Raw genomic sequence first — 25,843 nt, forward strand, 5'->3', positions numbered from 1 at the left:
TCTATGGTTTTAATTGGTTTCTGGAGTAAGTAGTAGATGGATCACAACCTAGTTGGATTCATCAGCAACTAGGCTTGATTGGTTTTACTTAAGTATGAGCAACTTAAGCAATTAGTTATACATGGTTGTTATCATGGTTGGTTCATCTTGCTAGTGATAGCTAGGTAGGGTTTATAGGTTCTTATAAGCAGGGTTGATGATGGTTCTCGGTTTACTTCAAAAGAATAACTTTTGAAGAACATACTTCTTAAGTAATAAGAAGTATATCAGGTAGGGTTGAGGTTGTCTAGGTTTTGCTATTTGATCCACTAAGTAAGGAATGTTGGTTTCCTAAATAGGATGATTAATAATTATCTCACACTGATAGGGTTTAGTGGAGTATGGTTATGTAATGGTAATTATTGGGCATAGATGCTAGTGGAGTTCATCACAATGGTGTGATGCTAATCATGGATAGTTAAGGATGATGGTGTTGGTAATAATAACTAGGGTTTGCACTTGTTTGACCCTACATTAACATTAAGGTTTTCTTAGGATGTGTTCATGGTATATACACTTATAGGTACTATGGCTTCTATTATTTTATGGGAATAAGAACAAATACTTAGCTGCTAATTGTGGGTCTATAATCCAAAAGGAAATAACATGATCACAAATTATAACCTAGGTTTAGGTTTATTAGCAATTTAAGGTTCACATAAAATAATAGGGCTAGGGTTCCTAATGGAATTAGGATTTTAGATTTCACATGTAATGATGGTTTGTAATATCATTCAATATGGAATTGGGGTTTGCTATTTACCATATAGTACTATGGTTAATAACTTCAATTTAAGGTTGAAGTTTTTAGTAACTTGTAAATAAAATAATATTGAATTTGACATTTTATTCTTTTTTTTAGAATCAATTAATAATTAGGACAATTAGGGTTTAAATCCTTTTAATAAGGATTTAATAAAATAACAAATAAAGAAAATTAGTTTTTAAGTTTTCTTTATTTATTTACTGGTTTTTATTTAATTTGTAAAGTTTTCCTAATTATTTAATTTTAATTCAATCAAGTATAAAAGAAAAGACTTAATTAATGAGTTTAAAATAATTAAATTTTTATTAAAAATAAAAATTTCATATTATATTTTTATTGGATAGAGTTTACTTTTTTTAAGAATTTTGATGTCTCATTTATATTTTTCTGAGCTATTTTGAATTTTACAATTTGTTGCAAAGTTTCTGGTAATTTCTGGAATTAAATTAAAATGACCAATACTAACTACACCCGGACTGATCCTACCCAGCTACTGACTAGTGGGCCACAGGCCATGTCACGCGCCACGGTGGCATCGACGTGGCATGGTTCACGGTGGTCTGCGAGGTGATCAGCGACGGCGCCGGCGTTCCCGGGTTCCCGCGGACGCGTGTGTGTGCTTGTTGAAAAGAGGACAACGAGGTGAGTCTACTGGTGGCCGCGCCGCTCGGGAATGGTCATCGGAGCACGGCGGACGGTGAGGTTCAGCGGCGGCGGATGATGGTCGACGGTGACAGAGGTGCTACGGCATGATTTAGAGCTTAATAAGATGCTAACGAGATGCGCAAGGTCACCTGGAGGCTTCCTGTAGTGTCGCCGGTGTCGATTGGAGACGGAATCAATGCGGCGGTCGCCATTTTCTCCGCAGAACCACGGAAGGGAACGGTCGAATTCGCTCTCCTCCGAGCTCCCTTTGACGCGCCAATTTACCAGATGGAAGAGGACATCGAGGCGCTCCTCCTGAGCTCTACGGCGGACCCTGGGGTGGTCGGAATCGCCGGGGCGAGATTGTCACCGGCGAGCTAGGGTTTCGGTGTTTTGGTCGATTGAGACGAAAGGAGGGAAAATGGTGGGCTTCGGCGCGTTTTATAGCTTCCTCCTCGTGTGCTGGCGGTCGATATTGGCGGCGACGACGCGGGACGTGGCCTCTCCATCGCGGTGTCGAGCTGCCGTGCGTCGACGCGAGCGAAGACGAAGACAGCGTCTCTGTTCTTATCCAGCGAAACGGTACGTGGACGGTTGTTGGGCTGAAATGCCGGGTTCCTGGGCTGGTTCGTGGGCTGCGGTGTTGGGCTGCTTTGCTGGGCTGCGTCGGCCAGGTGAGCCTGGTAAGTCCTTATCTCCTCTTTTCTTTTTCTGTTTTATTTTCTGTTTTCAATTCTGGTTTTATAATTCTGTTTTGAATTTCATATTTGAATTCCATAATGCTTTCAGGTGTTTGATAATTTTGCTTTCATGAGGACTAATAAGAAGATTATTGTATTACTGCATTGTTTTTGCATAAACATAATTATATGTGAGCATTGTTGCAACTTTAATTAGATAAGAATTTAAGTATTCATTTTAATTTCCTTTTCCATTTGGAATACCACTCCCTTTTGGAATGGGTAGAGTTAATAATTATACTCCAAGTATTTTAGAAGGTAACATTAGGATTTGACTTCCATTTGGGGAATTGGTCACTTGCACATGATTTTATGTGAGCTCAAATGTATTAGGGTTTTATAGTTTCTATCATAACCTCCCTTATTAAGGTTAATACTATCATTATTTTTGAAAGTATCTAAATAGGTATTGTTTCCATCATGGTTTATCTGGTTACAAAGATAATTGGTTGATCACTACACATATGGTTTAATTATAGGACTTAGCATTAGGTGGCTCTTATGTTTTATAATTGAAACATAAGATTTAATTAATGAACCATTAGGGTTCAATTGCTATTTACCTAATGACACATGAGTTGGATCTCAAATATGGTTTAGGGTTTTTAGTTATGATTACTTAAGTGATACACAAACTAGGGTTGAGATTTAATTCTAGGTTGTAGAGATGAGATGACACCATATTTCATGTGCTAGGGTTTAATCTTCCCTAACCATGATAAGGTGGTTGTGTACTTAACATTTTATGTTCTCCTCTAGTTACTATGATATTGAGAATTAGTTTTATCTTCTACCAATTGGCTTCTATTGTTAACCTCAATTTATCATTTAAGTAACTGCATTGGTTATAGTTCTTTTTATAGTTAACTTTGGTCATATGGATATATGGTTTCTCACCATATAAAGTATAGGGTTTTACTCTAAGGTTTTCTTATGTTTCTTAAATGAAGAATAGGTGGAATGTAGATATGGTAGAATTCTACTTATGATCACCGATTGAATCACAAGTTAGGGTTGGAATATAAGCCTAGGGTTGCCTACTAGTTACCTCCCTATGATATCATGTTGTGAATGAGATCTACTTATCCTATTAGGGTTTATTCTCCATACCTCAAGTTCTTAGGGTTTATGATCATCACTTAATTAATAATGATCAAGGTTTGGCTTCCTAAGGTATCTCTCCTTGACTGGGTTTCTCACTCCCAAGATCAAGTGTTATCTTGATCAATTAAATATTTACTTTATTTTATAGTTTCTTGAGTGGGCATGGTTATGGTTGTCTCAATTATCTTGAGTATAACACCATAGGTTGAGCTTTCTCATTTAGGAATAGTTATTCTAGGGTGTTTGGTGTACTCATTATACTCCTTAGGTATCTAGGCTCAGGTTCCACTTGTCTAGCTTAATTGGGCTAGTCTCTTCCTCACCTTATCAATTCATGGGTATGGTATTATTCCATGTGATAATAGGTTGTTTCACCACTCCAAGATGAGATGGTTATTCTCCTAATACTTTAGTTCAAAGGTTGTCCTTTATTCTTAAATAGGTAAATCTTGGATTAGTATGAATGGTCTCACTCATTTGGGAAGGACTTTAATACTAACTTAAGGTTAGGCTCCATAGAGGTTGATGTGATCATCAATATCTATGTTTAACATAAATGGTTTCTCTCTCTAGGAAATATCTTGGATAAGATCCTAGGGTTCCTCTTAAAGATGATGATTTGAATACTTGGATGTATATCCAGGGTTTAACTCAAGGTTTGTTAATGCTTCTTTAATTATTAATATAGAACTCTCACCTCTCTAGGTTTGATGTATAATAACATGGAATAGAGAAGGATATATATTTCTAGAGTTGATCTCCTTATTATGTTCCCAAGATTGAAATAGAATGAATACCATGAGGTTCATGGTAGGATCATGGATTAGTTTAAGACATGGAAAAGATAAGTCAAGAATGGTTTCTCCAATTATTGTTACTTGATTTGCAATTAAATGGATGTTCATATGTTATGGCAAGGTTTACCATGTTGTGATCTTTTGTATGATCAAACAATTGATCATTGAGTAAAGTGTTGTTGTGTTGAATATCAGTTCCATTTGATCTAAACCCTTAGATCAAATCCTCTCTACCCAAAACAAGGTTTTAACAAAGTCACATTGAGGTTTATAGCGCTTGACTTGATGAGCTACTTCAATTCCACCAAAGTCAAGTGAAACTTCAGTTACTGTGACTGTTTACTTTAAAGCGCGAAAATTCCCCAGATTTTCTATGCATGAATGCAATGCACACATCTATTTCCTCTATTTTTGTAACCCCATTACCTGGGATATTACAGTTCTCTCTCAATCATGGTAGGAAGGTTAAGTGGGTGCATATGTTGATTTGTGTACGCGATTGATTTCACCCACCTTCCAATGTGCAACCCCTTTGATAGTACAAATTTCCTACGACTCAAGTAAATATAAAAATTTGGAGACCGTCTTCTCTCTTTTCGCTTTTGAGGGGTCGACGACCGTCTTATGCAATTCATTGAATGTACCTAAAACTTTCAGCACACAGTGATAACATGATTATTTTGTCATTTAAACACCCAAAACTAGTTAGGGAGGGAAATGCCTTTTTAACACCCAAGTCTCATCATTTGACACTTTCCAAAAGGATCTTGAGATATATTAGAATTACTGTACTTGTTGGACTAGCCTTTCAGTGCTCAAGTTCGACGTTGGCCAATCCCTTTTTAGATAATGGTTGTGTTAGCGTCAAGATGATAGAAGATCTATCGGTGCATTCACATTGTTATTTAGACCCAATCTTCATGTTGTTCGAGAAAACATACCACGATTTCTAGATAAAGTACTAACACATGATATAAATCTATTGGAAATGTTACGGTTCAAATTTATTTCGGTTGAATCATGGCTTGCAGAGAATAGGATCAAATCACATCGACCACCATGTCTATGTGTGATAATTTGGGTGCAAATTATTTATCAGCTAACTTCGTCTTCCATGCTAGAACCAAGTACATAGAAATTGAATTTCACTCTATAAGAGAAATTGCAAACAAGAATATGGTTCTCCTTCATTCTTTCTCGGTTAGGTCGATAATGGCTGCACCCAAACTTTTCCAGTCTGACCATTTGAAGAATTCGCGTAATCTCAACCTGCCCGCGTTGTGATTTATGAGATGATTTTAAAAATAATTAACGTGAGGCTACGATGTTGTAACCAAACGTGATGTGAAATTAAGGATTGTAATCCATGTGCACATGCCAATGTTCCGTATAGCGGTATAGCACATTTATATAAGAGCATCTTCAACAGATGCCCTAAAAATCGGCGTGCTAAATCTCGCTTCCGTCGCGCTGTAAACGATAGCGCGCTGCGCTGAAATTTGCTCCGTCGGATGCTCCAGTTTGCAGCGCGCGTTGGCGCGGTAAAAAAGCTCCTCCGCCGGCCGCTCCATTTTGCAGCGCAGCGCGGCGCAACAACAAACACACACAAGTATGCATCAAAGAAGATCAAACAAACATATAAATTTACAAATAAAATGTACCATACAAATACAACAAATTATTCACAACAAATACAACAAGTACATGAAATTGTTCACACCAAGTACAACAAGTTTACGGACCAACATACAACAATACAACATAGTTTTTAGACAATACAACACATAGTTTTCAAACAAATACAACAAGTATGCAACTATTGTTGTTCATGCGGTCATGCCAATTCCACCATTCTTCCAAGCGATCTTTTTGGAGCTCATCACGTGTGTCGTTGGAGCGAATGGCATGGTACGAAGCAATGAACCGGGCAATCCTATGCGCTTCACACACAAGATAGAAGTGCTCTCTCCCATGGTCAAATGATCATCAACTAGATCCACCGGTATACCATATGCCAACATACGTAAGGCGGCGATCATCTTTTGATATGTGCTATGACCAAGTTCTCCGGCGGTATTTATCCTTTGCTCAAAGAACCGATCATACTTGGTTACCTCCGTTGCGATGTGCATGAACAAGTTGATGCTCATCCGAAAACGTCGCCGAAAATAGCTTTTGGGAAATTTCCAGTCGTTGGGCATTCGCGCGTGCGCCGAGCGATGCCGCGCGTTGTAGACGACATGTCACATTTGGCGCTCGGGATTGTGCAAAACGCCGCACTAAAAAAAATAGCGCCACGCCGTTTGCCGCGCCTACTGGAAGAGCGATTCCGCCTCCGCGTGTGATACATCTCCAACGTATCGATAATTTTTTATGTTCCATGCTTGTTTTATGATGATACACACATGTTTTATACACACTTTATGTCATATTTATGCATTTTCCGGCACTAACCTATTAACGAGATGCCGAAGAGCCAGTTGCTGTTTTCTGCTGTTTTTGGTTTCAGAAATCCTAGTAAGGAAATATTCTCGGAATTGGACGAAATCAACGCCCAGGGTCTTATTTTTCCACGAAGCTTCCAGAAGTCCGAAAGGGAAACGAAGTGGGGAGACGAGGCGGCGACACGCCAGGGCCGCGCGGCCAGGCCTGGGGCCGCGCCGCCCTGTTGTGTGGGTCCCTCGTGTCGCCCCTAAACCTACCCTTCCGCCTATAAGAAGCCTTCATCGATAATAACCCCAGTACCGAGAGCCACGATACGGAAAACCTTTCAGAGACGCCGCCGCCGCCAATCCCATCTCGGGGGATTCAGGAGATCGCCTCCGGCACCCTGCCGGAGAGGGGAATCATCTCCCGGAGGACTATTCACCGCCATGGTCGCCTCCGGAGTGATGTGTGAGTAGTTCACCCCTGGACTATGGGTCCATAGCAGTAGCTAGATGGTTGTCTTCTCCTCATTGTGCTATCATTGTTTGATCTTGTGAGCTGCCTAACATGATCAAGATCATCTATTTGTAATGCTACATGTTGCGTTTGTTGGGATCCGATGAATATGGAATACTATGTTATGTTGATTATCAATCTATCATCTATGTGTTGTTTATGATCTTGCATGCTCTCCGTTATTAGTAGAGGCTCTGGCCAAGTCGTTACTTGTAACTCCAAGAGGGAGTATTTATGCTCGATAATGGGTTCATGCCTCCATTAAATCTGGGACAGTGACAGAAAGTTCTAAGGTTGTGGATGTGCTGTTACCACTAGGGTCTATGTCTAAGGATATTTGTGTTGATTACATTACGCACCATACTTAATGCAATTGTCTGTTGTTTGCAACTTAATACTGGAAGGGGTGCGGACGCTAACCCGAAGGTGGACTTTTTAGGCATAGATGCATGCTGGATAGCGGTCTATGTACTTTGTCGTAATGCCCAATTGAATTTCACACTACTTATCATAATATGTATGTGCATTGTCATGCCATCTTTATTTGTCAATTGCCCAACTGTAACTTGTTCACCCAACATGCTATTTCTTATTGGAGAGACACCACTAGTGAACTGTGGACCCCGGTCCATTCTTTACATCGAATACAATCTACTGCAATACTCGTTCTTACTGTTCTCTGCAAACATCATCATCCACACTATACATCTAATCCTTTGTTACAGCAAGCCGGTGAGATTGACAACCTCACTGTTACGTTAGGGCAAAGTATCTTGGTTGTGTTGTGCAGGTTCGACGTTGGCGCCGGAATCCCTGGTGTTGCGCCGCACTACACTCCGCCACCATCAACCTTCAACGTGCTTCTTGGCTCCTACTGGTTCGATAAACCTTGGTTTCTTACTGAGGGAAAACTTGCTGCTGTACGCATCACACCTTCCTCTTGGGGTTCCCAACGGACGCGTGCTGTACGCGTATCAAGCACATTTTCTAGCGCCGTTGCCGGGGAGATCAAGACACGCTGCAAGGAGAGTCTCCACATCCAATCTCTTTACTTTGTTTTTGTCTTGCTTTACTTTATTTTATTTACTGCTTTGTTTGCTTTCTTATATCAAAAATACAAAAAAAAATAGTTACTTGTTTTACTTAATTCCATGCATGCTTTTATTTCACTAGTTAGGCTTAATGGAAAACAACAAAAATATTAGAGATCTTTATAGTATTTATCTTGAGTTAGGACATGAGGTGTTTGAAGAGAAAATTTAAAAACCTATGGAACTTTATATGCGTGCTAATGGCAATGATATTAGTATGAATGCTTTGAACACCATTGTTGCTAATGCTATGGAAAATTCTAAGCTTGGGGAAGCTGGTTTTGATGAGCATGATATTTCTAGTCCCCCAAGCATGGAGGAGAAAATTTATTTTGATGATACTTTACCTCCTATATATGATGATTATGGTGATGAGAATAATAATGATAGCTATTGTATTGAATTTGCTCCCACTACAATTAATAATAATGACTATGCTTATGTTGAGAGTAATAATTTTATGCATGTAGCTCATAATAAGAATGTTTCATGTGATAGTTATATTGTTGAGTTTGTTCATGATGCTACTGAAAATCTTTATGAGAGAGGACAATATGGTTGTAGGGATTTCCATGTTACTAAAACACCTCTCTTTTTGCCAAAAATTTTGAAGTTGCGCTTGTCTAGTTTTCCTATGCTTATTGCATTATGCTTACATGACTTGTTTATTTACAAGATTCCTTTTCATAGGAAGTGGGTTAGATTTAAAAGTGTTTCTTATTTGCTTTTGATGCTCTCTTTTGCTTCAACTCTTATTTTTTGCGAGAGCATCATTAAAATTACTGAGCCCATCTTAATGGCTATAAAGAAAGCACTTCTTGGGAGATAACCCATGTGTTTATTTTGCTACTGTTTTATTGAGTCTTGGAAGTTGTTACTACTGTAGCAACCTCTCCTTATCTTTATTTTGCTGCATTGTTGTGCCAAGTAAAGTCTTTGATAGTAAGGTTCATACTAGATTTGGATTACTACGCAGAAACAGATTTCTTGCTGTCACGAATTTGAGTAGTATTCTCTGTAGGTAACTCAGAAAAATCTGCCAATTTACGTGAGTAATTCTCAGATATGTACGCAACTTTCATTCAATTTGAGCATTTTTATCTGAGCAAGTCTGGTGCCCCTAAAAAATTCGTCTTTACGGACTGTTCTGTTTTGATAGATTCTGCCTTTTATTTCGCATTGCATGTTTTACTATGTTTGATGGGTTTCTTTATTCCATTAACTTTCAGTAGCTTTGTGCAATGTCCAGAAGTGTTAAGAATGATTATGTCACCTCTGAACATGTGAATTTTGATTATGCACTGATGGCGTGTACAGCACACGTCCGTTGGGAACCCCAAGAGGAAGGTGTGATGCGTACAGCGGCAAGTTTTCCCTCAGTATGAAACCAAGGTTTATCGAACCAGTAGGAGCCAAGAAGCACGTTGAAGGTTGATGGTGGCGAGATGTAGTGCGGCGCAACACCAGGGATTTCGGCGCCAACGTGGAACCTGCACAACACAACCAAAGTACTTTGCCCCAACGTAACAGCGAGGTTGTCAATCTCACCGGCTTGCTGTAACAAAGGATTAGATGTATAGTGTGGAAGATGATTGTTTGCAGAAAACAGTAGAACAAGTATTGCAGTAGATTGTATTTCAGTATAGAGAATTGGACCGGGGTCCACAGTTCACTAGAGGTGTCTCTCCCATAAGATAAACAGCATGTTGGGTGAACAAATTACAGTTGGGCAATTGACAAATAGAGAGGGCATGACCATGCACATACATATTATGATGAGTATTGTGAGATTTAATTGGGCATTATGACAAAGTACATAGACCGCTATCCAGCATGCATCTATGCCTAAAAAGTCCACCTTCAGGTTATCATCCGAACCCCCTCCAGTATTAAGTTGCTAACAACAGACAATTGCATTAAGTATTGCGCGTAATGTAATCAGTAACTACATCCTCGAACATAGCACCAATATTTTATCCCTAGTGGCAACAACACATCCATAATCTTAGAGATTTCTGTCACTTCCCCAGATTCACGGAGACATGAACCCACTATCGAGCATAAATACTCCCTCTTGGAGTTACAAGCATCTACTTGGCCAGAGCATCTACTAGTAACGGAGAGCATGCAAGATCATAAACAACACATAGATATAAATTGATAATCAACATAACAAGTATTCTCTATTCATCGGATCCCAACAAACACAACATATAGAATTACAGATAGATGATCTTGATCATGTTCGGCAGCTCACAAGACCCGACAATTAAGCACAATGAGGAGAAGACAACCATCTAGCTACTTCTATGGACCCATAGTCCAGGGGTAGACTACTCACTCATCACTCCGGAGGCGACCATGGCGGCGTAGAGTCCTCCGGGAGATGATTCCCCTCTCCGGCAGGGTGCCGGAGGCGATCTCCTGAATCCCCCGAGATGGGATTGGCGGCGGCGGCATCTCTGGAAGGTTTTCCGTATCGTGGCTCTCGGTACTGGGGGTTTCGCGACGAAGGCTATTTGTAGGCGGAAGGGCAGGTCGAGGGGCGTCACGAGGGGCCCACACTATAGGTCAGCTCGGCCAGGGCTTGGGCCGCGCCGCCCTATGGTGTCGCCACCTCGTGGCCCCACTTCGTCTCCTCTTCGGTCTTCTGGAAGTTTCGTGGCAAAATAGGACCCTGGGCGTTGATTTCGTCCAATTCCGAGAATATTTCCTTACTAGGATTTCTGAAACCAAAAACAGCAGAAAACAACAACTGGCACTTCGGCATCTTGTTAATAGGTTAGTTCCAGAAAATGCACGAATATGACATAAAGTGTGCATAAAACATGTAGATATCATCAATAATGTGGCATGGAACATAAGAAATTATCGATACGTCGGAGACGTATCAGCATCCCCAAGCTTAGTTCCTGCTCGTCCCGAGCAGGTAAACGATAAACAAAGATAATTTCTGGAGTGACATGCCATCATAACCTTGATCATACTATTTGTAAAGCATATGTAGTGAATGCAGCGATCAAAACAATATAAATGACATGAGTAAACAAGTGAATCATATAGCAAAGACTTTTCATGAATAGTACTTCAAGACAAGCATCAATAAGTCTTGCATAAGAGTTAACTCATAAAGCAATAATTCAAAGTAAAAGCATTGAAACAACACAAAAGAAGATTAAGTTCCAGCGGTTGCTTTCAACTTGTAACATGTATATCTCATGGATATTGTCAACATAGAGTAATATAATAAGTGCAATATGCAAATATGTAGGAATCAGTGCACACTTCACACAAGTGTTTGCTTCTTGAGGTGGAGAGAAATAGGTGAACTGACTCAACAATAAAAGTAAAAGAAAGGTCCTTCAAAGAGGAAAGCATCGATTGCTATATTTGTGCTAGAGCTTTGATTTTGAAAACAAGAAACAATTTTGTCAACGGTAGTAATAAAGCATATGTATCATGTAAATTATATCTTACAAGTTGCAAGCCTCATGCATAGTATACTAATAGTGCCCGCACCTTGTCCTAATTAGCTTGGACTACCGGGATCATCGCAATGCACATGTTTTAACCAAGTGTCACAAAGGGGTACCTCTATGCCGCCTGTACAAAGGTCTAAGGAGAAAGCTCGCATCGGATTTCTCGCTATTGATTATTCTCAACTTAGACATCCATACCGGGACAACATAGACAACAGATAATGGACTCCTCTTTTATGCATAAGCATGTAGCAACAGTTATTTTTCTCATATGAGATTGAGGATATATGTCCAAAACTGAAACTTCCACCATGGATCATGGCTTTAGTTAGCGGCCCAATGTTCTTCTCTAACAATATGCATGCTCTAACCATAAGGTGATAGATCGCTCTTACTTCAGACAAGACGAACATGCATAGCAACTCACATGATATTCAACAAAAGGTAGTTGATGGCGTCCCCAGGAACATGGTTATCGCACAACGAGCAACTTAATAAGAGATAAAGTGCATAAGTACATATTCAATACCACGATAGTTTTTAGGCTATTTGTCCCATGAGCTATATATTGTAAAGGTGAAGAATGGAAATTTAAAGGTAGCACTCAAGCAATTTACTTTGGAATGGCGGAGAAATACCATGTAGTAGGTAGGTATGGTGGACACAAATGGCATAGTGGTTGGCTCAAGTATTTTGGATGCATGAGAAGTATTCCCTCTCGATACAAGGTTTAGGCTAGCAAGGCTATTTGAAACAAACACAAGGATGAACCGGTGCAGCAAAACTCACATAAAAGACATATTTTAAACATTATAAGACTCTACACCTTCTTCCTTGTTGTTCAAACTCAATACTAGAAATTATCTAGACCTTAGAGAGACCAAATATGCAAACCAAATTTTAGCAAGCTCTACGTATTTCTTCATTAATAGGTGCAAAGTATATGATGCAAGAGCTTAAACATGAGCACAACAATTACCAAGTATCACATTATCCAAGACATTTTAGCAATTACTACATGTATCATTTTCCAATTCCAACCATATAACAAATTAACGAAGAAGAAACTTCGCCATGAACATTAAAAGCTAAGAACACATGTGTTCATACGAACCAGTGGAGCGTGTCTCTCTCCCACACAAGCATTTATTCAAACAAAAACAAAAACAAGAAACATACAGACGCTCCAAGTAAGGCACATATGATGTGGCCGAATAAAAATATAGTTTCAAGAGAAGGAACCTGATAATTTGTCGATGAAGAAGGGGATGCCTTGGGCATCCCCAAGCTTAGATGCTTGAGTCTTCTTGAAATATGAAGGGATGAACCACCGGGGCATCCCCAAGCTTAGAGCTTTCACTCTCCTTGATCATGTTGTATCATCTCCCTCTCTTGATCCTTGAAAACTTCCTCCACACCAAACTTAGAACAACTCATTAGAGGGTTAGTGCACAATCAAAATATACATGTTCAGAGGTGACATAATCATTCTTAACACTTCTGTACATTGCACAAAGCTACTGAAAGTCAATGGAATCAAAATATCCATCGAACATATCAAAACAGGCAATGCAAAATAAAAGGCAGAATCTGTCAAAACAGAACAGTTCGTATTGACGAATTTTATTGAGGCACCAGACTTGCTCAAATGAAAATGCTCAAATTGAATGAAAGTTGCGTACATATCTGAGGATCACTCACGTAAATTGGCATAATTTTCTGAGTTACCTACAGAGAATTTTGCCCAGATTTGTGACAGCAAAGAAATCTGTTTCTGCGCAGTAATCCAAATTTAGTATGAACTTTTCTATCAACGACTTTACTTGGCACAACAAAACACTAAACTAAGATAAGGAGAGGTTGCTACAGTAGTAAACAACTTCCAAGACACAAAATAAAAACAAAGTACTGTAGCAAAATAACACATGGGTTATCTCCCAAGAAGTTCTTTCTTTATAGCCATTAAGATGGGCTCAGCAGTTTTAATGATACACTCACAAGAAATAGTAGTTGAAGCAAAAGAGAGCATCAAGAAGCAAGTATGAAACAAATTTAAGCCTAACATGCTTCCTATGAAAAGGAATCTTGTAAATAAACAAGTTCATGAAGAGCAAAGTGACAAGCATAGGAAGATAAAACAAGTATAGCTTCAAAAATTTCAGCACATAGAGAGGCATTTTAGTAACATGAAAATTTCTACAACCATATTTTCCTCTCTCATAATAACTTTCAGTAGCAACATGAGAAAACTCAACAATATAACTATCACATAAAGCATTCTTATCATGAGTCTCATGCATAAAATTATTACTCTCCACATAAGCATAATCAATTTTATTAGTAATAGTGGGAGCAAATTCAACGAAGTAGCTATCATTATTATTCTCATCAAGTGTAGGAGGTATATTATAATCATCATAAAATGTACTCTCCATAGTGGGTGGCACCAAAAGGCTACTATCATTATAATCATCATAAATAGGAGGCAAAGTATCATCAAAGTAAATTTTCTCCTCCATGCTTGGGGGACTAAAAAGATCATGCTCATCAAAACCAGCTTCCCCAAGCTTAGAATTTTCCATAGCATTAGCAACAATAGTGTTCAAAGCATTCATATTAATAACATTCCCATTAGCATGCATATAAAGTTCCATGGGTTTTTTAATTCTCTCTTCAAACACATCATGTCCTAATTCAAGATAAAGTTCATAAAGATCTCTCATATTTTTGTTGTTTTCCATTATACCTAACTAGTGTAAACAAGAAACAAAAAGATGCAATTGCAGGATCTAAAGGAAATAGCTTCGAGTACAAACACAATGGCGCCAGAAAAGTACTGTTACCTGGAACCAGAGTATGAGTGCCTTTTACCTTTCCTCCCCGGCAACGGCGCCAGAAAAATTGCTTGATGGCGTGTACAGCACACGTCCGTTGGGAACCTCAAGAGGAAGGTGTGATGCGTACAGCGGCAAGTTTTCCCTCAGTATGAAACCAAGGTTTATCGAACCAGTAGGAGCCAAGAAGCACGTTGAAAGGTTGATGGCGGCGAGATGTAGTGCGGCGCAACACCAGGGATTCCGGCGACAACGTGGAACCTGCACAACACAACCAAAGTACTTTGCCCCAACGTAACAGCGAGGTTGTCAATCTCACCGGCTTGCTGTAACAAAGGATTAGATGTATAGTGTGGAAGATGATTGTTTGCAGAAAACAGTAGAACAAGTATTGCAGTAGATTGTATTTCAGTATAGAGAATTGGACCGGGGTCCACAGTTCACTAGAGGTGTCTCTCCCATAAGATAAACATCATGTTGGGTGAACAAATTACAGTTGGGCAATTGACAAATAGAGAGGGCATGACCATGCACATACATATTATGATGAGTGTTGTGAGATTTAATTGGGCATTACGACAAAGTACATAGACCGCTATCCAGCATGCATCTATGCCTAAAAAGTACACCTTCAGGTTATCATCCGAACCCCCTCCAGTATTAAGTTGCTAACAACAGACAATTGCATTAAGTATTGCGCGTAATGTAATCAGTAACTACATCCTCGAACATAGCACCAATGTTTTATCCCTAGTGGCAACAGCACATCCATAATCTTAGAGATTTCTGTCACTTCCCCAGATTCACGGAGACATGAACCCACTATCGAGCATAAATACTCCCTCTTGGAGTTACAAGCATCTACTTGGCCAGAGCATCTACTAGTAACGGAGAGCATGCAAGATCATAAACAACACATAGATATAAATTGATAATCAACATAACAAGTATTCTCTATTCATCGGATCCCAACAAACACAACATATAGAATTACAGATAGATGATCTTGATCATGTTCGGCAGCTCACAAGACCCGACAATTAAGCACAATGAGGAGAAGACAACTATCTAGCCACTTCTATGGACCCATAGTCCAGGGGTAGACTACTCACTCATCACTCCGGAGGTGACCATGGCGGCGTAGAGTCCTCCGGGAGATGATTCCCCTCTCCGGCAGGGTGCCGGAGGCGATCTCCTGAATCCCCCGAGATGGGATTGGCGGCGGCGGCGTCTCTGGAAGGTTTTCCGTATCGTGGCTCTCGGTACTGGGGGTTTCGCGACGGAGGCTTTAAGTAGGCGGAAGGGCAGGTCAGGGGGCGTCACGAGGGGCCCACACTACAGGCCGGCGCGGCCAGGGCTTGGGCCGCGCCGCCCTGTAGTCTGGCCACCTCGTGGCCCCACTTCGTCTCCTCTTCGGTCTTCTGGAAGCTTCGTGGCAAAATAGGACCCTGGGCGTTGATTTCATCCAATTCCGAGAATATTTCCTTACTAGGATTTCTGAAACCAAAAACAGCGTAAACAAGAATCGGCACTTTGGCATCTTGTTAATAGGTTAGTTCCAGAAAATGCACGAATATGACATAAAGTGTGCATAAAACATGTAGATATCATCAATAATGTGGCATGGAACATAAGAAATTATCGATACGTCGGAGACGTATCATGCACTAACTCTATAATGAGTTGTTTTGAGTTTGGTGTGGAGGAAGTTTTCAAGGATCAAGAGAGGAGGATGATACAATATGATCAAGGAGAGTGAAAGCTCTAAGCTTGGGGATGCCCCCGTGGTTCATCCCTGCATATTTCAAGAAGACTCAAGCATCTAAGCTTTGGGATGCCCAAGGCATCCCCTTCTTCATCGACAACATTATCAGGTTCCTCTAGTGAAACTATATTTTTATTCCATCACATCTTATGTGCTTTACTTGGAGCGTCTGTATGTTTTTATTTTGTTTTGTTTGAATAAAATTGGATCCTAGCATTCATTGTGTGGGAGAGAGACACGCTCCGCTGTTGCATATGAACACATGTGTTCGTAGCTTTATTCTTAATGTTCATGGCGAAGGTTGAAACTGCTTCATTAATTGTTATATGGTTGGAAACGGGAAATGCTACATGTGGTAATTGGTATAATGTCTTGAATAATTTGATACTTGGCAATTGTTGTGCTCATGTTTAAGCTCTTGCATCATATACTTTGCACCTATTAGTGAAGAAATACATAGAGCTTGCTAAAATTTGGTTTGCATGATTGGTCTCTCTAAGGTCTAGATATTTTCTAGTAAGGGTTTGAACAACAAGGAAGACAGTGTAGAGTCTTATAATGCTTGCAATATGTACTTATGTGAGTTTTGCTATACCGGTTCATACTTGTGTTTGCTTCGAACAACCTTGCTAGCCTAAGCCTTGTATTGAGAGGGATTACTTCTCGTGCATCCAAAATCCTTGAGCCAAAAACTATGTCATTTGTGTCCACCATACCTACCTACTACATGGTATTTCTCTGCCATTCTAAAGTAAATTGCTTGAGTGCTACCTTTAAAATTCCATTCTTTGTCTTTGCAATATATAGCTCATGGGAAAAATAGCTTAAAAACTATTGTGGTATTGAATATGTACTTATGTATCTTATTTCCTAATAAGTTGCTTGTTGAGCGATAACCATGTTCCTGGGGACGCCATCAACTATCTTTGTTGAATATCATGTGAGTTGCTATGCATGTTCGTCTTGTCTGAAGTAAGGGTGATTTATCATGAGTTGAATGGTTTGAGTATGCATATTGTTAGAGAAGAACATTGGGCCGCTAACTAAAGCCATGATCCATGGTGGAAGTTTCAGTTTGGACAAAAATCCTCAATCTCTTATGAGAATATTATTTGTTGTTGAATGCTTATGCATTAAAGAGGAGTCCATTATCTGTTGTCTATGTTGTCCCGGTATGGATGTCTAAGTTGAGAATAATCAAAAGCGAGAAATCCAATGCGAGCTTTCTCCTTAGACCTTTGTACAGGCGGCATAGAGGTAGCCCTTTGTGACACTTGGTTAAAACATATGCTATGCAATGATAATCCATGTAAATCCAAGCTAATTAGGACAAGGTGCGGGCACTATTGGTAATCTATGCATGAGGCTTGCAACTTGTAGGATATCTTATACATAACACATATGCTTTATTACTACCGTTGACAAAATTGTTTCTTGTTTTCAAAATAAAAGCTCTAGCACAAATATAGCAATCCATGCTTCCCTCTGTGAAGGGCCATTCTTCTGCTTTTATGTTGAGTCAGTTTACCTATTTCCTTCCATCTTAGAAGCAAACACTTGTGTTAACTGTGCATTGATTCCTACATACTTGCATATTTGCATTCATCATATTACTTTATATTGACAACTATCCATGAGATATACATGTTACAAGTTGAAAGCAACCGCTGAAACTTATATCTTCCTTTGTGTTGCTTCAATGCCTTTACTTTGAATCTATTGCTTTATGAGCTAACTCTTATGCAAGACTTATTGATGCTTGTCTTGAAAGTACTATTCATGAAAAGTCTTTGCTATATGATTCAGTTGTTTAACCATTGTCTTTACCATTGCTTCGAATCGCTGCATTCATCTCATGTGCTTACAATAGTATTGATCAAGATTATGATAGCATGTCACTTCAGAAATTATCTTTGTTATCGTTTACCTACTCGGGGACGAGTAGGAACTAAGCTTGGGGATGCTGATACGTCTCCAATGTATCGATAATTTCTTATGTTTCATGCTTGTTTTATGATGATACACACATGTTTTATACATACTTTATGTCATATTTATCCATTTTCCGGCACTAACCTATTAACGAGATGTCAAGAGCCGATTCTTTGTCTGCTGTTTTTGGTTTCAGAAATCCTAGTAAGGAAATATTCTCGGAATTGGACGAAATCAACGCCCAGGGTCTTATTTTTCCACGAAGCTTCCAGAAGTCCGAAAGGGAAACGAAGTGGGGCGACGAGGCGGCGACACGCCAGGGCCGCGCGGCCAGGCCTGGGGCCGCGCTGCCCTGTTGTGTGGGCCCCTCGCGTCGCCCCTAAATCTACCCTTCCGCCTATAAGAAGCCTTCGTCGATAATAACCCCAGTACCGAGAGCCACGATACAGAAAACCTTCCAGAGACGCCGCCACCGCCAATCCCATCTCGGAGGATTCAGGAGATCGCCTCCGGCACCCTGCCGGAGAGGGGAATCATCTCCCGGAGGACTCTTCACCGCCATGGTCGCCTCCGGAGTGATGTGTGAGTAGTTCACCCCTGGACTATGGGTCCATAGTAGTAGCTAGATGGTTGTCTTCTCCTCATTGTGCTATCATTGTTCGATCTTGTGAGCTGCCTAACATGATCAAGATCATCTATTTGTAATGCTACATGTTGCGCTTGTTGGGATCCGATGAATATGGAATACTATGTTATGTTGATTATCAATCTATCATCTATGTGTTGTTTATGATCTTGCATGCTCTCCGTTATTAGTAGAGGCTCTGGCCAAGTCGTTACTTGTAACTCCAAGAGGGAGTATTTATGCTCGATAGTTGGTTCATGCCTCCATTAAATCTGGGACAGTGACAGAAAGTTCTAAGGTTGTGGATGTGCTGTTGCCACTAGGGTCTATGTCTAAGGATATTTGTGTTGATTACATTACGCACCATACTTAATGCAATTGTCTGTTGTTTACAACTTAATACTGGAAGGGGTGCGGACGCTAACCCGAAGGTGGACTTTTTAGGCATAGATGCATGCTGGATAGAGGTCTATGTACTTTGTCGTAATGCCCAATTGAATTTCACACAACTCATCATAATATGTATGTGCATTGTCATGACATCTTTATTTGTCAATTGCCCAACTGTAATTTATTCACCCAACATGCTATTTCTTATTGGAGAGACACCACTAGTGAACTGTGGACCCCGGTCCATTCTTTACATCGAATTACAATCTAATGCAATACTCGTTCTTACTGTTCTCTGCAAACATCATCATCCACACTATACATCTAATCCTTTGTTACAGCAAGCTGGTGAGATTGACAACCTCACTGTTACGTTGGGGCAAAGTATCTTGGTTGTGTTGTGCAGGTTCCACGTTGGCGCCGGAATCCCTGGTGTTGCACCGCACTACACTCCGCCACCATCAACCTTCAACGTGCTTCTTAGCTCCTACTGGTTCGATAAACCTTGGTTTCTTACTGAGGGAAAACTTGCTGCTGTACGCATCACACCTTCCTCTTGGGGTTCCCAACGGACGCGTGCTGTACGCGTATCAGCGTGCTGCAAATCGGCAGTTAATATGGCGCGCGACCTATATAGCGCACCTGTTGGAGATGCTCTAAGTAAACAGGCGCGTCTCACCTGCGACAGGAGTAGGACCACTTTAAATACGTTTTACACCTACAACTCCACTTTACTAATATAAGCATTCGAGTTTTTTTTTTTGACAAACAGTACAGTAGGGCAAAGACCCTACTGTTTGTCGATTTTTATATTATAATGGATGGAAAAAATTTACAAGAGGGGTGGAGCCATAGTTCTAGCTGTTGACAAAGTATCAATCCAGGAGGTCATTCCTTCCTTCAAACTAGGTCTAGCCCTATGAAGATTGGTGGAACAGAAAGATTTAAAAGAGGAAATACATGATGTGAGCGAAGGTGCAATATCTCTAAATATGTAGCCATTTCTCTGGTCCTAGATAGCCCAATATCCAGAGATGAATATTTCCATGATGAAGTCCATTTTGTATCTCTGGCATGCGTCATAAATCATGTTTATGAGCTGAAGATTTGTATTCCATTCTATGCCCAAAGCCCACCAGAAACTTTGGCTGAAAGAACATTCGAAGAATAGGTGCATAAGAGTCTCCTCCGGGCATGTATCACATAATACACAATCTTTGAACTGAACATAGAAATTCTTTCTGCACATGAGATCTTAGTATTGAGTTTGTTGTTCATGAGCAACCATGCAAAAAAATTCTATCTCGGAATATTGCATGTCTTCCATGTATCAAGAATTGGTTTGGCCACTTTATTATTACCAATAAGGGCTCAGTAAACTTTCTTTGTGGAGAAATATGCCTCACTCCCGCTGAAATTACATGTATCATTTAGATCCAAGCTGGTAATTCCATTTAAGTCCACTTGTAAATCCCGGAATTCTTGGTGAGATCAGTAGAGAGTGGTAAATGAAAGAGATCATATATATCATTTAAGCTAGTAGCCTCATGCATATTTATTCTATCATTCTTAGCAAATGATAGCAGTCGCGAGTATTGTATCTCTTTTTTACTGTCATTATCCCATTTGTCATACCACAGAGATATAGAATTTCCTTTATGTACTGAACATGAAGTCATACCTCTGAAATCATCTACCATTGTGAGACAGTCTTTCCACCAGAAAGAACCTTTCATGTTGCATAAGTGGGGGTATTGTTGTTGCAATAATAAGCTTGCCATATAAGGTTCACCCATGGGATGTCATGGTGGTTATAAAATTTGTATAGATTCTTCATGAGTAGGGCTTTGTTTTGAGTTCTTATATTAAGAACTCCCAGACCACCTTGGTCCTTTGGTTTACATATCATATCCCAGCTCGCTAGACATTTACCTTATGTGTGTTCATCCTTTTTTGCCCATAAGAATTACCGTCCACTCTTCTCAAAATGTACAAAGATAGTGATTGGAATCTTGATTGTACACATAGCATACATGGGAATAGCATTCAGTGTGGTATTGAGTAAGGTCAATCTTCCAGTATATGAGAGCATAGAGGAGATACCCGACAATCTTTTATCCAATCTTGAAACCAGGGGATCATCAACAGATGGTTTAGTGGTACCTAGAGGGAGGCCTAAATATGTAAATGGAAGACACTCCACTCTGCAACCAAAAGATGTAGCCATATTTTGTGCCTCTTCCTTTGTGATATAGATAGGCACCAGAGATGTTTTGTTAAAATTAACTTTCAGCCCGGTAGCATCACTAAATAGACTGAGAATTTCCTTCAAATTTGCCAATTGGTTTATACAAGCTGGCATGATGAGAAGCGTATCATCCGCGTATTGAATAATAGGGAATTTATGTCCAAAGTCATTATCAATAGGAAGGCTAATCACTCCCCTTTGCCATGCATCATTGTTGACATACTACAAGATTTCAGCTGTGGATACAAATAGAAGCGGTGAAAGTGGGTCACCCTGTCTAACACCACGTTTGCATATGATTTTTTTCTTCCCTGGGACTCCATTTAGCAAAACCGAGGTGGAGGCAGAGTAAAGGATGTTTTTGATCCATGAGAGAAATTTGGGCCCAAAACCAAGAGCAGAGCACATTGCAATAATAGCACTATATTCAACTTTGTCAAAAGCCTTTTCAAAGTCGATTTTCAGAATAATGATGGGTTTCTTTGATAGGTGACATATATGAAGATATTCATATGTCCATGCCAAACAATCATGTATAGTCTTGCCTTTGATGAAACCATATTGGTTCTGATGGAGCATTGGAATAATTTCCTTTTGTAGTCTGTTGGCTAAAAGCTTGGTAAGAAACTTGATAGGCAGACTAACCAGGGATATCGGCCGGAAATCATCCATAAGCATTCGAGTTTAAAGTTTCATGGATTTACATACCCTATAACACGCGAATTGCAAATGTTTATCTGAAAGATATCCTTATCTCTTATACTTCTGCCAACCAGCTGCGAAAACAAAATATATGATATGCATGGGGCTAACGGTTTTTCAACTGCGTGGATTTTTGTTTTTGTTTTTGCGGAGGATTCAACTGCGTAGGTGTATCTGGACCGTGAGAGAAAAATTGTCAACATTCACAAACAAAGCAAATACTTTACAGTACTTAGCAATCTGGATGTGAAAAATAACAGTGAATTATATGTTAGCTAGCAGAAACAAACAAAGCTACACACTACACACAACGGATGCACAGTCCTGCACTTTACTCCAACTGGTGCACCATCTCCAAATTTTATAGACCGTAAAGGTCACGGAAAAGATTTTGCCACTGAAACAAATTCAGAATGGAAAGAAAATTGTATTAGAGACTGTCAGTCGAGATAAAGATCATAGTGTAATCAATAACGAGAAGGATGATATATTTCCATAAAACGAATAGAGTTTATGTTCCATTTCCTCCAAGTGTTTTGAAGTAAAGATCAGAAAGTGCACAATATCAAAGATAATAAGGTCATGGCATGTCAGATTGTGACTACAAAGAAAGAAAATATCAAATATAAGTGTGAGGATCAACTTTTCGATCCTTTATGCAGAAGAGATTAGTTTCAAAAGATTGCATTATGCTAGCATCCATGCTTGTTCGTGTAAAGAGATTCATCAGATTTATTTCAAGCATGAGGATGTGGCATGTATAGTAGCGGAAATAACTCTGAAATCTTCGTCCTGGGAAGGCTATGTGTAAAACGAGACTCCTGGCTGTATTGACTTTTGTTTATATAGGTGATTATCTGACAATTAACAAAACAGGGTCCATAGCTCAGTGGTAGAGCAATTGACTGCAGATCAATAGGTCACCGGTTCGAACCCGGTTGGGCCCTCTTAATGTTGTTTTTATATTTTTGTGTCATTTGTCATCATTCTTATACAGTTATACCCAAGAATCACCCTATTTCATTCAGTTAATGTCTTTAGATTTTGTTACGGTGGATAAAGCATTCAAGTTTTGCACTAGTAATGCATTCATTTTACTTAATACGAAGCTGATCTCCTGTCGTTCTTCTGATAGTGAAAGGAAGGCATATACTGTGTGTGTACATATCACAAGAAGCCCCTCAATGCATGCAACATCACAAACAGCAGGAACAAGCAAGAATCGATGGATAACACAGATGCTAGTAGTAGGTACCTTTGGAGGACTCCTGCACGAGCACGATATGCATGGCGTTGTTGTTTGGTGGCAGCTGCAGGCGGAGCGGCATGAGCTTCCTGTTGATGGGGCTGCGCGAGCAGATGATCACGTCGTTGAGCCCCGTCTCGTCCTGCAGCCTCTCCAGCAGCTCCTGGAGGCTGGTCCCGTTGAACGTGAAGGAGTGGCCCTCGTCGTCATCGTCCACGTCGCCATTGCCATCCCCAATGTGGTAGTGGATGAGGCGGCCCTCCACCTTGTGCATCGTCACCGGCACCGAGAAAGAGTCCGTCGACTGCATCGGCAAACATGCATGCGCGATGGAGCCAACAATTTAGTTAGTGATCGGCCATTTGGGGTCGTTGGAATCGTGGTGGCGTACGGACCTCGAGCCTGAAGAGGCCGGTGGGTGGCACCAGGGAGCCCGGGGGCGGCGGCGGAGGTTGCGCTACGAACGGGGTCGCCGTACGGTGGTGCGGCGGTAGGTGCGGCCGGAGCGCCGCCGTGGGCAAGGGAGAAGGAGAGGGCGAGGGCGAGCGAGAAGGCGGCTTGTAATGCGGGGGAGAGGAGGGGGCGGAGCTGCTGGAGTCGGAGGATTCAACCGGGTGGGGGTACGGGAGGACCTGGACGATCTCGACGCACCAGAGGATCCACCCGGTATGGCGGTGGTGGGTGACGTCGTGCGTGATGGAGTTGCGCAGCGGCGGGAGGCCGCCGTTGGCTCGGAGGTAGTTGCCGTAGCGCGTCTGGAGGCGGGCGTGCTTGCCGTCGCGGACGGGGACCCACTCGACGGAGGAGTCGAGGCGGTGCGGCAGCGTCTGGAGCACCTTGCGGCCGGTGAGGCCGAGGAGGAAGGGCTCGTTGGAGGCGGTGAGGTAGCGGCCGTAGCGGCTGCGGAGGCGGATGACGCCGGGGGCGTGCGGGACGGGCTCGACGGTCCAGCGCGCGTTGGGGGAGGCGGCGTTGCGGTCCTGCTGGACGTGGGACTCGTCGTCGTCGGCGTACATGTACTTGTCGTGGTGGCCACGCAGCCGCACCGTCTTGGCGCGCTCGAACAGCTCCATCCGCCCGCCCGCCGACCCCGGCAGCCTCGCGCTCGCGCCTGCGTTTCCGCTGTCTCGGAGCTGTCGTGGAGAGATGCCGACGGAGGACACGTCCGACGGCTGCCGCGGCGGTGGTGAGCTCCGGGAGTTGCGCTGCGCCGCGAGGACCGGGTATTCTCGGACACGCCACGGGCGCGCCGGAGTTGGTGCGTCGTGACGGACTAACGGTCAGCAGCAGTTGGCCTGCTGGGTCGATCCGTTTGCGTTAAGACACGTTCCGCTATTTCCACGAAGCATATCGACTAGGTTTGATCCTTGACACTTCTCCGGCACACGAACCTCGCAGAGGCAGACCATATCCCCCTCTTCCTCCTTCGTCCGCGGCCCCGTCTTTGCCTCGCTGCCATTACTTCCTCAAGACCTCAACCTCGCATATATACCACGTGCGTGCTACTGGCGACAATAAGGGTAATCCTATATGCCACACCTGATTTTGCCAAATTTTCCATGTAGCTAAGCAGTTTCAACAAATTATAAAATTACTGAAGTGCAGCACAATTCAGCAACCACGTACAAACTACGAACTGAGCGTTAGCCTAAGAACTTACCGCGATGCAAGGTGCTTAGAGCATCTTCAATCGCGTCCCCAAATCGATTTAGTGTGCGTCGGACGTTTCATCGTCCACAACCATGCGTTCCAAAGCCCTATTTGATCCGACGCGTGCTAATACGATGTACGGCGTCCGAACCCGTCGCCGCTACACACGGGACACTGCGGGGGCGCCAGGCGGAACCAAAATCCGCGTCGTGAGTGGCGGGCTAGTTACATCAGCGACACAGATCAATTTCGCTTCTCCCGCCACTCCCTCCCGATGGTGATAAACAGGAGCTAGAAGGCAAAGTCGACGTGTTGAGCCATCATACATGCACAGTTGAACATCTTTCATGGCTACCATGTCAAACTTGAAAACAGAGCGGATAGCGATAATACCCCGTTGACAAAGTTTGTATGCCGCTGCCCCTTCTCTTGTTTCTTTCTATGTGGCTATCAGGGACGGAGCCAAGAATGAAGTATAAGGGGGGCAATCTTAGTATGACGGGGACATAACTAACTAAAATTACACAAATAATGAGCTGTCATGCCTTGTGTTCAAAGGAAAATCATGAACATAGGAGGGTTGCGCCCCCCTCCCCTCGTCCCCCTTGTCTCTCCATCCCTGGTGGCTATACATGATAGTTTTTTCACTTCCTTTGATTAGTTGACTAACCCTAACCCTAACTCTATGCATGTATCGGGCGCATTCGGAAGTCAATAAAGAATTCACCTTGCTACATTGCCATGACAAGCTCAAAACTTACGAGGAGTGGAGGTTGACGCGTCTCTCATTGGCGAAGGGCAAAGATGCCCTCATTGATCTGGCTCGCAGCATCGACATGGTGACCTA

General features: G+C 41.6%; 1 protein-coding gene and 1 non-coding gene across 2 annotated transcripts; one reads left to right on the forward strand and one right to left on the reverse strand.

The window, feature by feature from the left end:
- Positions 1-22,269: 22,269 nt before the first annotated feature.
- On the reverse strand, positions 22,270-24,774 carry LOC127321987 (uncharacterized). Its single transcript, XM_051350938.1, has 3 exons — positions 23,742-24,774; positions 23,356-23,650; positions 22,270-22,497 (listed from the first exon to the last, which is right to left on the reverse strand). The coding sequence occupies exons 1-3, from the start codon at positions 24,417-24,419 to the stop codon at positions 22,478-22,480; spliced, it is 993 nt and encodes a 330-aa protein (XP_051206898.1). The 5' UTR covers positions 24,420-24,774; the 3' UTR covers positions 22,270-22,477.
- On the forward strand, positions 22,976-23,047 carry TRNAC-GCA (transfer RNA cysteine (anticodon GCA)). Its single transcript has one exon. It is a non-coding gene; the product is annotated as a tRNA-Cys (tRNA).
- Positions 24,775-25,843: the final 1,069 nt, after the last annotated feature.

The sequence above is a fragment of the Lolium perenne genome, chromosome 2, assembly GCF_019359855.2.
Source record: "Lolium perenne isolate Kyuss_39 chromosome 2, Kyuss_2.0, whole genome shotgun sequence".
NCBI lineage: Eukaryota > Viridiplantae > Streptophyta > Magnoliopsida > Poales > Poaceae > Lolium > Lolium perenne.

Coding starts and splice junctions, on each gene's coding strand:
- LOC127321987 (XM_051350938.1), bottom strand. CDS start 24,419: ATGGAGCTGTTCGAGCGCGCCAAGACGGTGCGGCTGCGTGGCCACCAC. Junction 23,651..23,741: donor CCGGCCTCTTCAGGCTCGAG/GTCCGTACGCCA, acceptor TTGCCGATGCAG/TCGACGGACTCTTTCTCGGT. Junction 22,498..23,355: donor CGTGCAGGAGTCCTCCAAAG/GTACCTACTACT, acceptor AATTTGTTTCAG/TGGCAAAATCTTTTCCGTGA.